This window comes from Eleutherodactylus coqui, chromosome 4 (genome assembly GCF_035609145.1).
Source record: "Eleutherodactylus coqui strain aEleCoq1 chromosome 4, aEleCoq1.hap1, whole genome shotgun sequence".
Taxonomy (NCBI): Eukaryota; Metazoa; Chordata; class Amphibia; order Anura; family Eleutherodactylidae; genus Eleutherodactylus; species Eleutherodactylus coqui.
Genome location: NC_089840.1, coordinates 191754913 through 191769066, shown reverse-complemented (window position 1 = coordinate 191769066; position 14154 = coordinate 191754913). Strand labels below are relative to the sequence as shown.

General features: G+C 40.1%; 1 protein-coding gene across 1 annotated transcript in view; it reads right to left on the bottom strand.

The window, feature by feature from the left end:
* The window catches only part of CDH23 (cadherin related 23), a 996630-nt gene that overhangs the window by 602805 nt on the left and 379671 nt on the right, over positions 1-14154 (bottom strand). Inside the window, exon 8 of the mRNA XM_066601617.1 lies at positions 9929-10007. Within this exon, the coding sequence (XP_066457714.1) occupies positions 9929-10007 (79 nt within the window). The remainder of the gene's footprint in view (positions 1-9928; positions 10008-14154) is intronic.

Sequence of the window (14154 nt, the reverse complement as noted above, 5' to 3'; positions counted from 1 at the left end):
CACAAGGCGCTTGAAATCAATAGTAATAGTCACTTAAAAAGTTTTGTTGCACAACTTAAAAAATGTTTTCCACATCAGAATTAATCAATGTGAATCCCCTTTATCAATCAACACACATCAAGCCATAAAGCCATTAGGCAAATTTCGAACAGATGAATTGGCTGTGCAGGTCTTGACTTCTTCCTTGGTCTCCACATTCCTTGGACTTTATGCCTTGTGTTTTTCTCTAGGGAAGTGTTAGGGTCTACATACCACCCTTACCATCCACCATGTATGATCAGAGAATACACCTCACAGAAGCCATTGCATCAGTGATAAGCTACAACGTACATGGCAGTAACTTGACTACAGGCTTGATGTGTGTCGAGTAACAAAGGAGGCTCATACTGAACACCTCTGATGTGGAAAACATTTTTTGACATCGTGAACAAAACTTTTTACATTTCTGTTTCTAGTCATATTTATGTAGTCTTTATTTCTACCATAAGTGTCATTAAATGTGAGTCATGGGGGGTTAAAATTGGGAAGATCAGATAATCCTGTAGTTTAATACCACATACCAGTTTATGTGTCTCAATCTCCTAATACAAGTGCAGTTCTATGGTTTGTGTAAATTAGCAACACATTTGTATAGGACTTTGCAAGTTTGTGAAGTTTACATTTTTTTCTGATTTAATCCTATTTAACATAGCTGATGAATACAAGACATCAGTACAATATTTGCCTATAAACGGTAATTATGTCTAGTGGCAGACATGGCTTACTTACAGGCAACAAATCTAAATCCTCGACAATGATTGCCAAGGATCTCTTAACAAAAAAAAGAAAGAAAAAAGGAGAACTGAAACAAATCCACTTTCTTAGTTAAGACAGTCGAATATTACAAAGGCAATATTTTATAATATGAGTATAGAATAATATGGGAGTAGAGGAGCCAAGAGCCAGTGAACGATCAAGTGCAGGATTGTTGAATATTGTATATAGCAATATTCTCTCTTTGGTATCTGCTAAAAGAGAATGCTCCAATCTTTTTAGCTTGCTGGCACTTTTGAATATGATAGGTGTTGTTGAGGTATACTGAATATTAAAAGCACCTATTAAACACTTTACATAAGTATTCACTACTACATTGTACTGGCAAGTTCTAGTAATGCTCTGTCACCCAGAGCATCAGTAGTGTATAATAGTATTTTCAGCTCCTAACAGCTGGGGAGCCACATGTGGCTCCTGAGGCATTTGTTGGGGAATACTTTGCTAAAATTCTGCTTGGGGATGAATTTGTAGATGCAGAAAATGAAGAAAAAAAATGAACTAAAAAGATTTTGATACATTTGAATTCAATAAAAAGAAGGATTATCTCATAGCATTTGTAAATTTTGCTAATTGGGTGGTTTTCTACAATATCCATAATTGCCTTCTAAAAGAAACTTTAACAGATTGTGATTGTAAAATTCACCTTGGTCAATCAAGCAGCTAAGGTGTGCAGTGACTTTCATAAAATGAGGATAATTTATTGATACAAACTTGCTCCGTCAGGGTTGCACTCCAATGAAATGAATATAGTTAGCTACATGTGGATGATGGAATCTGCAACAGATGCAGTTTTTGTTGCATAAATATTCTATCAACCCTTCAGACCGTTTCTCTCACTTAACCTTGAGCTTTTCTCTACCCCCTCTCCACAAATGCATAACGTTTCTTCAGTCTACACAATGACAGTCAACAACTGGAAAACTGCTCCTACGTGATGTTACATCGAAGTGTTAACATAATATTCGGTCAATGAAGGAGAGAACTGGACACAGAAGTCCTCCTTAAAGTATCCACTTTTAAATGATTCTCTTCTTACACAACAATCAAGATCTTTTCTCAAGTTCCTTTTGGTCTTTTCTTACAAAAGCTTCTGGCCCGTTCTGAGCTTCGGGATGAAAGCCAATTAATCTCTGTTAACCCAGAAAGCTGACCAAATGAAATGCCATTTCTGGACTGTACCCTATTACTGAATAAGTCATTTGCTTAGTCTAGAAATGACTGATGGGATGGCAGAGTCACTAAGGCTTGAGACTTTCTCTATAAATCTGCCAAAATGTTGTGTGGATTACTTCCCAGGATTAATTACTGTATCTGCCCTTCAAACAAAGCCTTGACCTTAATCAGCTGCTCATTGGTACAAGCGTCTGGATGTAACATACAGACAATAGCATGACCTATCAAAAGGAGATTGTGAGTGCACTAACACAAGATATACACACACAGTTTAACTACATAACCATGCAGGTTGGTTGTCACCACGATATAAGAAAATTACCATATATAATATAAAGACATTTGGCCAATTCCATTTCTTTATAAAAGGCTCGGGTTGGTGTAAATTGATAAAATAAGCCACGTTCACCTTACCAATCCCATGCCGCACCTGTTGTTATACACACAAGGTCTTTTGGCTGTCTCTACTTCCTGGTTCCTCTAGATACGAACATGAGACGACTGCAGTGTTGACATGTCTATGTTGAGAGGGGCCAGGTGGTAGTAGAGGACCCTTGAATCACTTGACCACTAGCGGTGGGTGATGGATAAGCTGAGAATGGATTATTTTATTATTTTACACCATCTGAGCCTTTTGTAAAGAATTTAAAAATGCTGAACAACCCCTTTAAAGGCCCTTTTATAAAAATGAGCAATAACCGTTACATGTAAATGCGGGCATTATGCACTTTTCGTTTGAACGATGGATTTTAGTTAAACTTAAAATCCATTGTTCAGCTACTAAAAAGTCTGAGCAAATGCATTCCATTTGAATGTATTTTGCTCATCTTTAAAAAGACTGCAAGATGTTCTCCCTACGGCATGTTTAGACTAGCCATGAGGAGAACAATGGAATGTGTTGACAGCTGTTTGCACAGCTGGGAGTGTGTTTAAACAAAGCTGGGCTCTGCAAACAGTTCCTGGAGGTCCTTTTACATGCAAAGGAAGATGATAAAGTATTAATGGCCATAAATGGCCATTGAGACTTTATCCAAATACATTGCTAAATCTTTCAATTTTTTAATCGTTTGAAAGATTATCTTTGCATGTAAAACGGCCCTAAATCTGTATAAAACCAATCTAAATTTCACTCTCACATTAACATTATCTTTTTCTACAGCATGCATCAAAACCAATGCACTTCAGATAATTATATTATTCATGTTCATACTTAAAATACAAGAGTAATGATAAACGGGGATCCGCAGGTTGGGATTCCTGCTGATCAGCTTATTGTCCAGACTGCTGTCAGTGCAGTGGGGTCAGACATTAATATCAATGATCAGGGGAGGGAGTATACTAGCTATCCTCACTCCCACTGATATCAATGGAAAAGCTGCGCTTCTATTACACTTCCTGCTCCTCATTACGGTGAGGATCGGACATCAGCTGATTGGCGGGGATCCCAAGCGGCAGACATCTGTCGATCAATAACTAAGGACCTATCCTGAGAATAAATCATCAGTATAAAACACGAAATACCACTTTAAGAATTCATCTAGATAATAAACTGGAAAGTAATCCCCACGACTGGTACTTTCAACCACTCAATACTTCAACCACCTGTGTTCATTTGCATTTATACGTTTGCTTAATTGCTTGAAGATTTGTAACATGACAACAGTAGGCTGCCTTCACATTTGCGTCGCGGCGTTCCGTTTTCCTGCCCTGTTCAGGGAGCAGGAAAGGGAAATCCCCGGGTTGAACGGGTCCATCCTATGACAGAACTGAACAGCACCGAACGCACCCCATTAACTATAATGGGGTCTGTTTGATTTCCATTCAGCTGCCCTGCCATTTTTTGGAAGTAAAATTGCTGCATGCAACATAATTTCTTCTAGTATTTTGTGCCGGATCTGCGACTGAACCTCTGACCGGACGTTCCAACGCCGATTGAACCCAGCTGAAGGGACACTGTTCAACATGTTATGTGGTTGAACTGAGCATCTACAGAACCACGTGCAATGTGTGCTATTAGATTACCGTAATAAATGCCAACAAAATATTAAGTCTGCATATACTGAATGTTAACACCAGGGGAAAACTATATTCAGATTTGAACTCAGCAGAACTTTAAGCAATTAACTTTCTCAGCAGTAGCCAATCCTGATGAGCTGCAGCTGTAATAAATACTTCCGAAAATATTTTTTTCTCCTCCCAAAAATTTGAGTGGAATCAAAGCCTTGCTGCGCTCAACTGTAAAACAGGCTAATCGCTTCTGCCTTTGATGTGTTCTGCACGATTCTTTCCCATGATAGCTGTCCCTGCTGAGCTGCACCCACTGGTCAGGATTAAGGCAGGCTTGACATTCACACAGATACATCTGGGTGTGACTGTACAGTCGGAATATGTTCTTGAAACGATATGAGAAGCCAAGAAAAATTCTAAACTGATATGACTGATTTCTCATTTTCTCCATACTGTGCTGTCCAGGATTTTAACATCAAAGCACAGTTGTTGCTCAAAAATTAGGGAGCTACTAAACACATTTAAATCTATGAAATCAACATGACACCATTTTTCATACATTTTATACTGTTTAATGACCGTTAAACAGATTGTAAATGTATCATTTAATTCCACCATCTTGCCTTATACTCCATCTTGTTTTATAGGCTTGATGCTTAGATCAAATATTTGTTGTGTTCAAAAGGACATTTTGCAAATTCAACAAACAGCCAGCCATCTGAGACCACAAACAGCTGGATCTGCTCCCAAATTCTAGCAAACCATGAAAGAATCATTTGATTGGTATCCCAATATGTATGAATAGTATGCAAACAATATGAGAGTAGCGCTCAAACAGTAATATCGAAAATACACCCCCAAAGCCCCATATATAGCATACTTACATTCAAAGAGGGACGGGGGGGAATGACAAATCTTCACCCCCCCTATCACTGGAAATAGACCCTAGTCATGAAGAAGTGGATGTCTATTTGCGTTATGCACTGTATTTATGCCTGAGGAAGGGGGCATAAATCTGAGAGAGGCCCAAAACATGCCACCTTTGAAATAAATCCCAGGACATTCACTTTTTCATGACTTCGGTTTGTGTCTTTTTCCAGTGATGGAGGAGGGGGTGGTGGTGAAGATTTGTTCCCCCCAATTTGGCTGTAAGTACACTATATATGGGGCTTTGGAGGTGTATTCTCTGTATTCCTGGTTGAGCACTACTCTCATATTGTTTGTGTATTATACATTTTTTACCAGTTGGGTTGAGAGCTGTTGGCACTCCAGGATTCTGTAGAACCTTCTGATTGTCGATATTGATTGCTTAAGGCTCATGTGGATTATGGTGTGACATCATCCAGTGTCACACACCTGGTGGGTAATATACTTGATATTATAGTCTACTATTTCTTCTGACACAGTGTGGGGCTTATATTTTTAATCCTGTACCAAATATCTATCAATGACTTTAATCTCACAGATTGTATCTGTGATGTTAAGATAGACACAAACCAAGGTGTTCACAATGCTCTTTCAGATCTAGGAATGCTGGCATACTCTCAACACCCACTATATGTGTTTGACTCATGTATGTAGATCATATAGCCAACATACACTGTAAAAGATTACATAATCCATTTACTTAAGGTAAATGTTGGACGGTCCAATTGTAACAATGCCACACTGACATGAATGCCACACATGCAGTATGAAGGAGAAACACATAGCAATTGCAATAATCAATTTTGGGGTGCAAATATGAAAGCTTTTTGTGCTTGCAACGTGATTCCAATAAAAATGTGTTAGATTGTTTTCACAAAATTTGTGCATTGCAAAATACACAAATCTTCCACATATATGAACCCCATTCTTTCGAATAGGGTCATACACATGAACAAATCGGGGTATGTCCTATCTTTGGGCGTGCCCTTGCATTACAACGCCCAGTGTTTTCAATAAGGGCCGGTGGCAGCATTGCACCATGTGCAAGGTGCTCATGGTACTATGCGATATGAGGTTTCCACATTGAAGACAATGGAAGAAACTCTGCAATCCTCCACTTTGGCTGTCCGCCATAGTGGAGGATCGCTACTTCCCCAAAGTGATGCAAGGTGGTTTTGATCTAAAAATGTCTCACACCCACAGGGAAATCGCATGTTGGCAAGCACGATATTAGGCCATGATTCACGACCCGATATCACACTTGCCCATGTAAAGTTTGCCTTAGTGATTTATGTACATCTGACATCCAATGGTCTATGCAGCTTATCTCTATACTCTATGGCTGCCTAAGGGCCCTTTTACACTGTACGGTAATTATTCAGATTCTTACATGATAATCATTAAGTGTAAATCCCAGAAGTGACTGGATGACAAATGATAATGTCGATCAGCTCATGTAAACAGGTAGTCGCTCAACTGTGATTGGAGGCAGATGGTCGGAGTGATCTCTGACTCACTCCATCTCCATTCAGTGAGGGATCCTTGCTTTTGTGTGAAGGCACCCAACAGTCATGTGGGTGCCTTCACCCACCTGTGCAAAGGTTCCATAAATGGCCATTTCTGATTAGGAAGGACTAATGAAATTATCAAAAGGGTGAAAAACACTCAATTTTTTTTATAGACTCGATAATAAAACAAATATTCGTTGTGTTCAAAAGGACATAAAGAAGTAGTCACTGACACTGGCTTAACTATAGGGGATGCAGGGGATGCGGTTGCACCCGGGCCCAGGAGCCTTAGGGGGCCCATAAGGCCTCTCTTCTCCATATAGGGAGTTCAATACTATGAATAAAGCATTATAGTTGGGGGCCCTGTTACAGGTTTTGCATTGGGGCCCAGGAGCTTCAAGTTACACCTCTGGTCATTGATGTTGCAAATTGTAGAAAACATAAAGCTCTTAGCTTAAAGAGCTATTAAAAAATATGTCTTGCTAAAAGACCTTCGTAAAACAGCAGGAGGGTCCCTAGCCATGCCAACTTCCCCCAAGGTCTGTATCAAAGAGATAACGAAGAACGGTCACTGAGGTCCATGTCTACCTGCCCACTCCTGGATTGTCTGTTTTGAAACTCAGATACCAAGTGGTTTGACAAGTGTTCAGTCTGATACTATATAAACCATCTATGTGCATTCAAGTTGACAGATGTCACCTTATTTGTACCAGCTATGATTAAACAATACATAAGAGAATACTATATTAATTTGGGGCAGCTGTTTCACGGTCTCATCCACAGCAAAATATACAGTATAACATGTTTTCTGTACAGTAGTCAGTGCAGTTTTACTTTAGACCTGTACTTAGGAGGGATAAAAATTTAATTTGTTTTATTGAGCCACAGACAATTGTGATTTTTTTGCCTTTGCTTCCTTTAAAAATCAAGAGACCCTATACCTAGTGGTAGCTGCTGTATATTTTTTGTGTCGTGGGATAAAATATTACATTTGACGTCATCTATTTACATATACAGCAATAAACCAATAAATGTAGGGAATTTTGCATTTTTATTGGAAGTTTGCAACTAGTAGAAAAGGATTGAAAATGGAGCAACTGTAGCTCACAGACTAAAATGCTTTCTGAGATGTTGATGGAGAAGGCAGGATGAAGTGAAGCGTATGCACTGCAAATAGAATTCTCTAAGACTCCATTAAGAATCCGTACACAGGCTCACTTTTCAATATTACACCAGCTTCCTTCTTTAAACAAGTCAGCAATGGGCAGTAGATTTTAATCCTACCAAAGTCTAGAAAGATCCTTCAATAATCTAATACTCCTATGCAGGACTCCAGGCAGTTTCCCAATGTCTGGGTTAATTTTTTGTCATGTCCATTCCTGGAAGTGTAGCAGAAAAAGTCTGACAATCTAATGTGCATGGAGACAGCCCAACTATCCTCTGTCGATTGCTAGCATGGGGGGTGCGGTGTCGGGATGAACAACCAATGGTCATGTTGGATTTCAATATTTCTGATCTTCTGTTTGCCTGGGAGATAAGTGCTGCCAAAAGTCACTAACACTATCTCATCCCGTGGAGATGCTAAAACGCTCACTGTTGCCCTCATCCACTCTCTGCTCAATTATTGCAATTCACTGCTGATTGGCCTCCCCTACACCAGACTCTCCCCTCTCCAATCCATCCTGAATGCGGCAGCTAGACTCGTCTTCCTGTCCAGCTGCTATTCAGACGCCTCTGCCCTGTGCCGGTCACTGCACTGGTTGTCTGTCAAATATAGAATTCCATTCAAACTCACTACCTTCATCCATAAAGCTATCCATAGCACCATGCCGCCCTACATTGCCTCCCTCATCTCAACCCACCGCCCAACCTGCACCCTCCGCTCCTCTAATAAAAAAAATCAGGGAGGCATATCATATCCCCTAAACCAAACCCCTCTGTACTCTGCCTGATAACATGCATCCTGTCCTACAGACTGCAATCCCTGCTAGCTGTAATCAACCACCCCAGCAGTCATACCAATTCAGCCGCTATACGGCTTAAGCCTGACCATTGTCTATGTGTATAGCATCCCACATTGTCCACCTATCCATGCCATACACATCTCCAGCCCCTTTACCTTGTGTATCACCCCATTATTTGTAGTACGTAAGCTCATTGGAGCAGGACCCTCATCCCTACTGTTTCCATCAATTGATTACTACATGTAACCGTGGTTTTGTACCTTTTTTTTGTACCTGTTCTCCCCTGTTTTGTAAGCACTGCGGAATATGTTGGCACTATATAAATAAAGATTACTATTATTATCCCCTTCTTCCTCAGCAAATCTGTGCATCCATGTGCGTCAGGAAAAAAATCACTATTTCTCATACAAGCTTTCAGCAATTGGACAATTTTTGTATATGTCCAACAAAAGCACTCACCAGACTCTCTCAGACTTCTGATAAGTAGAGAGATGAGATGGAGTTAGGATAGCTTTACACAGGACAACTATCATTTGAATAGTCGCCTGATAGAGCAAATGTAAGCATTAAGCAACGGTTGTTCCATGCGAGCATGACCACCAATAGGGGATGAGTGCCAAGTCAACACTATTTGCAAGTCATTTTCTTTCAACTAAACTAAAATACAGTCACTGGTTGATCAACTATTGTCTGGTGCGAACAGGTAATTGTCTGCCTTTCAACAACTTGCCTACTAGTGGCCCTCTCCATAATTGAACACCAATTGCCCTGGGTAAAATCACAAAAACAACAGTCATTCGTTAGCTAATAACTTGCTGTATTGAGTATTTTCAGACAATAGTTTTCAGACGCTAGTTGTCCAATGTAGAGCCACCCTTAGAAATCTGGTTATAGGACAGCTTTCATGAAGTCTTCAGTGAACGTTTCTGCAGAAGTTCATTGCTAAAGAAACTTAAAGGAATATTCAGGGACAGCCTTAAGCATTAAATGGGACTGAACTTGCAGTACCATTTACAATACCATGGCAGTGTAAGGAGCTGTGACAACTCCGATGTGCTGTACTTTCTACAAATAGCTGATTGGCGTGGCTGTTGGGAGTCAGACCACCAACCAACCTGATAACGATGACATATCCAAGGATAGGTCATGCATATAAAAGTTCTATATTACCCCTTTAAACATGTTGTATTAATGCTACACTACAGTATATAAAACCTTTATATAACCTTATGTATGAAATCCATCATTTAACCTTTTTCTTTGGAAAGCTTATTCCCGTAAAGTACAAAAATGACAAGGTGAGATTGACGACAAAGATATAAAGCCTCTTGATCATATTGTAGAGCGTTGGGATGAAAGTGAGGGGATAGATTTAATGGAAAAATATAATAATTATGGAAATCTTATATTACATGGGTCAGTTATTATTTGTAATGAAAAAATAGTGAATTTTATGTAGATGTTGGTACCAATACAATAAAGACAAAACCTGATTAACTGTACAAAATTGAAATGCACATCAATATTGAATCGTACCTGACACTATAGTGTAGCCAATTCCTCTAGGACGCCCTCTGTCTTGATCGATTGCTGTTATCATACGTATTGTTGTCCCCTTTAGAAAGAAAACAATAAGACATTATACCGTATCCTTGAACTCAATCTGCATATCCTGGAGCACACAAGTATCTGCTCACCAATTCTGCCTTTACATTTATGACATTTGACAGTTCTAGTCTCGTAGTTTTGACTTTTTTTTGGTTAGTAGTTGTCAGAATTTGTAGTTTAAAGTACCCATGGCTGAACAATCAGCAGACTACAGAAAATAGTGTTTTTGTGAAAACTAATGACAGCAAAGAAAGTAAGTGACCCCAGCCCCGCATTCAGGGTCTCCATCACTATTTATGTTACCCTCAGATACAACAGAATCTGGTGACCAATTCCCTTTAAATATTTTGTCCCCGAGGAAATCAAATGTTTTTTAACATATAAAAGTGCTGAATAACTTTAGTAGTTAGTCCACAAACTACACAGTGAGCGAAACCAAATGTTAATTAATGCACTGTTCCAAACACTTATTGCTGCTCGCTTTTTCGCTTTCGTAGCTTTACACAAAGCTGTGAAACGCACTCTCTCATTTTTCCCCAGCAGAGAAAATGTCATGCTTGGAATTTGCATGCATAATCACAGGAAAGACAGGAAGGACAGGCAGCTTCAGTCACTTTGATCCAAGGCTATAGTTTATCACAAACCCAAATGAAAGGTCAGTTTAATCCATTTTCAGAAACAAATAGTTAACCTGACAATTGTGCAATATCTTAATTTAGCAGAGCCTCCAAATCACAACACAGTACCTTATGTACAATGTACAGTTAATAACAGGTTCATGGATCACTCACACATCCAACTATTAGCTCAGCTACATTATTACTACTAATCTAATTTGTAACGAGCATACGTAGATGGAGCAAGCATCGGGGCTCTGTGATACTGTATAATAGCGCAGTAACATAATTCTCCGTACAGCACAGGAGTAAGGGGGACTCTCTTCTGGGAACACAAGTTATTGTCTTTAGACCTCTTCCACAAGGGTTGTGGGTGATACCGCCACAAGAAAATTGCAGCAATATTATAGCTGTGTAGACTCCATTTTATCGCGTCAGTGATTCTTTCTCTTGTGAATAACTTTGCATATCTGCCGCCTGCGATAAAATTGTGTGATTTTTTTATCGCAAACGTCAATAGGAGTTTCTGATGTAAAAAAAGCATAGCACGAAAATTGCAAGTTTGTGGGATGCAATGCAAGAAACAAGGAGGCTCCATAGGGAAGCATGGAAGATACAAAATAGCACATCACAGAGAGAGAGAGCATGCTGCTTTTTTTCCCCTCGCAACACTATATCAGTGAAAGCATTGCTAAAGTGAAGGAAACCATTGAAAAGTGTGGGTTTCGAAAACGTCATCACTGGAAAAATCGAGCGATTCTGTCGCCTATGTAACAGCAGCCTAACAGTGACACAAAATTCTGAAGGTCCTAGAATGAGGACCTTACATTAGTCCTGACGTTCTACTAAAGTCGGGTTGCACCAAAGTGAGTGTTTGCCCATGCTTCTGTGGATGACAGCGAGACTACTCCAGCCACAGTCTCACCAGTCTTCATGCAACTCATGGGAGTGCCCTCATCCACTCTCTGCTCAATTAGATGGATGATATGGCTTTGTGGCTGCTATGCAACTGTCTTTCATGGATGCCCGACTACCCACAGTTGCACACTGCGTGTTTTTTGTGCGCCTATGTGTACGAAAAAAATATGCTCCTCGCTTATGTGGGAAACGCGTGAACAGGCAAAGTTTGCGCATGAAACTTTGCCCATTCACTGAAGCAGCTGCTCCACGAAGGTTTCCCCATCACTGAACACTGTAACAGCACTGCCACAGTGTTCAATGATGATGGGACTCCCCGCGAGGATGAAAGAATCCCCTGCCACAGCTGTCACAGCTGTGGCAGAGGACCGCAATACTATTCTATTGCTTTCAATGGGGCCGGGGCTGCTGCCTCCCCAGTGACAGCAATGGGTGAAGGCAACCCCAGCAGGGATTTTCAGTGAAGGGCTTGAAATATAAGACCTACCCCAAAAATAACCCCTAGCTGCTGAAAATAATAAAAGAAAAGTCTTAATTCACCTAGCAGCACTGTCGGCGGGCTCCGGCGCGTCTTCTCCCCGGCTCCCCGGCACTATTCTGCATCATTTTCTTCCAAAAGGTGCCTCACCTTATTCAGCAACACTCATGAAAAATAATCTCTGGGTAGGAAATGTAAAAGTAAAGAAATAAGGCATACTCACCTCCTTAAAGGAGTGGATCACCTGTTATATGGTCAGGTCAGGAGAGTGTGATTCTGGGGACACTTACAACTTATTAATACATAGTTTTCAAAAGAAAAGCAGAGTTTTCTTTCTTTCTAAAACCCTTACTTTCTCCTCTGATCATTACTGCTTTTGCAAATGGTCGATGATGTAGGGGCACATGATGTAATCTTGTCTATTGGTGGCTCCCATGAATCACTGCACCAGTTTCCTTCCTGGGTGCAGATCCTGGATGAGTAGGAAACTGGGAAAAGGGGCACTATATTTCAACCATAGCCGCTGATGGATGGGATTATTCATGTGTCCCTCTATAACCATTCACTGTCCTGACCTGACTGTATATAAAGTAGCCTATACCTTTAAGGTGAGTATGCTTTATTCCTTTTATTTTTATATATAAGGTGGCCAACCACGTTCCCTGCAGCTCAACCAATCACTGGCTTTAGTAGTCACTTGCCACTCATAACCAAATCTCCAGTGACACTGCCATGAACGGCACATGACCATTATAGCTTGTGATTGGCTGAACAGTTACGTGCATAATTTCCAGTACAGCTTCTTCTGGGATCTGGACAACAGGGGTAGGGGCTCCTGCTGTGGATCAGGGTCCACTGCAGGAGACGAGTATGCTTTATTCCTTAGTTTTTAAATATTCCTTGCCCAGTAAATTTTTTTCGCCCCTGGAAATCCCCTTTAACTTCCTTGGATCACGTCTCTTCTGTGCATTCTCATTACAATTTTTCGACAGAAACTTTAAGTTTGATGTACAAAGTAAAAATGAGAAGCTAAGGATGAAGTTTTAACTAACTTTATGTACTGTTGCCAACTTGATGTTCATTTCTTTGAACTCCCCAATAAAGTATTAATAAAAAGTCCATAGTTATCTTTTCCTTCTGACTTATATTCCCAGTCATGTTACAAGACCTGTTAGAACATTGGACATTGATTTCTTGGCAAGCTGCCTTCCAACAGGTCATGCTGCGGATGCATTATACCATCTCCTATTTGCATACTAAATTTCCCAAAGGCGCTTTGCATGGCCTTATAAGACTCAACACAACTTCTGGGAAATTTCCACAAGGAGAAACTCTACCTCTCTCAACGCAAAAAAAAAAACAACAAAACTCCAGCATGCTTCGTTCTAAAAGCTTCATCCATAAATCCTTGGTCAGTGACCTTTGTCAGTTCAGAGCTGCTGGGTCTTGTATCTGCAAAATACCTTGTAAATCACAACTGTGATGGTTTTCCCCAAGCTTCCTGTGCAATTGAGAAAAGTAATTACAGCTAAAAGAAGCAGCTTGGTATAGAAAAAAAAAACAGAAAAAAAAAAAACAATGAAGGGATAGAAGACAAGAGAGAATAATCAAGATTCAGGGTTCCGTCCCGAGAATTTATTGTACTTTAATTCACTGTTCCAGAAGGAGAGATATGAACTCAAATCCTTCAACGAGACTATTTCTCCATTTAAAAGACTAGGTGAAGGCGTCACTCTGACAGCGCGCTGGTCACCTGTCAAACACAGGAGCGCAGTTTAGAATGATAAGTGGCAGATGACCGTGCTGTACATTTTAAACGCAAACAGTGCCCAGAAAACAGTGGATTCGTTACATCTATAGCCATGTCTGCAAGGAGTCACACTTCCTCTCGTAAGCTATAGATAGTATTTCTACAGCTCATTTCCTAAGTTCTGATCAGCAGTGTGAAATCATTCAGTGGAGAGAGAAGTGTAAATGAATCTAACCAAGGAAAATAAGGTGAGCAAAAAGCCCCTCGAATCCATCTTCCCAAGACAAGCAGATCCACATACAATAGAGGCACATCTTTGGTGATTTAACACAAGAATTTCACTAGCAACTTTATATTTGAGGAAAAAAGCAGTAAATAAACTTGGAGATGA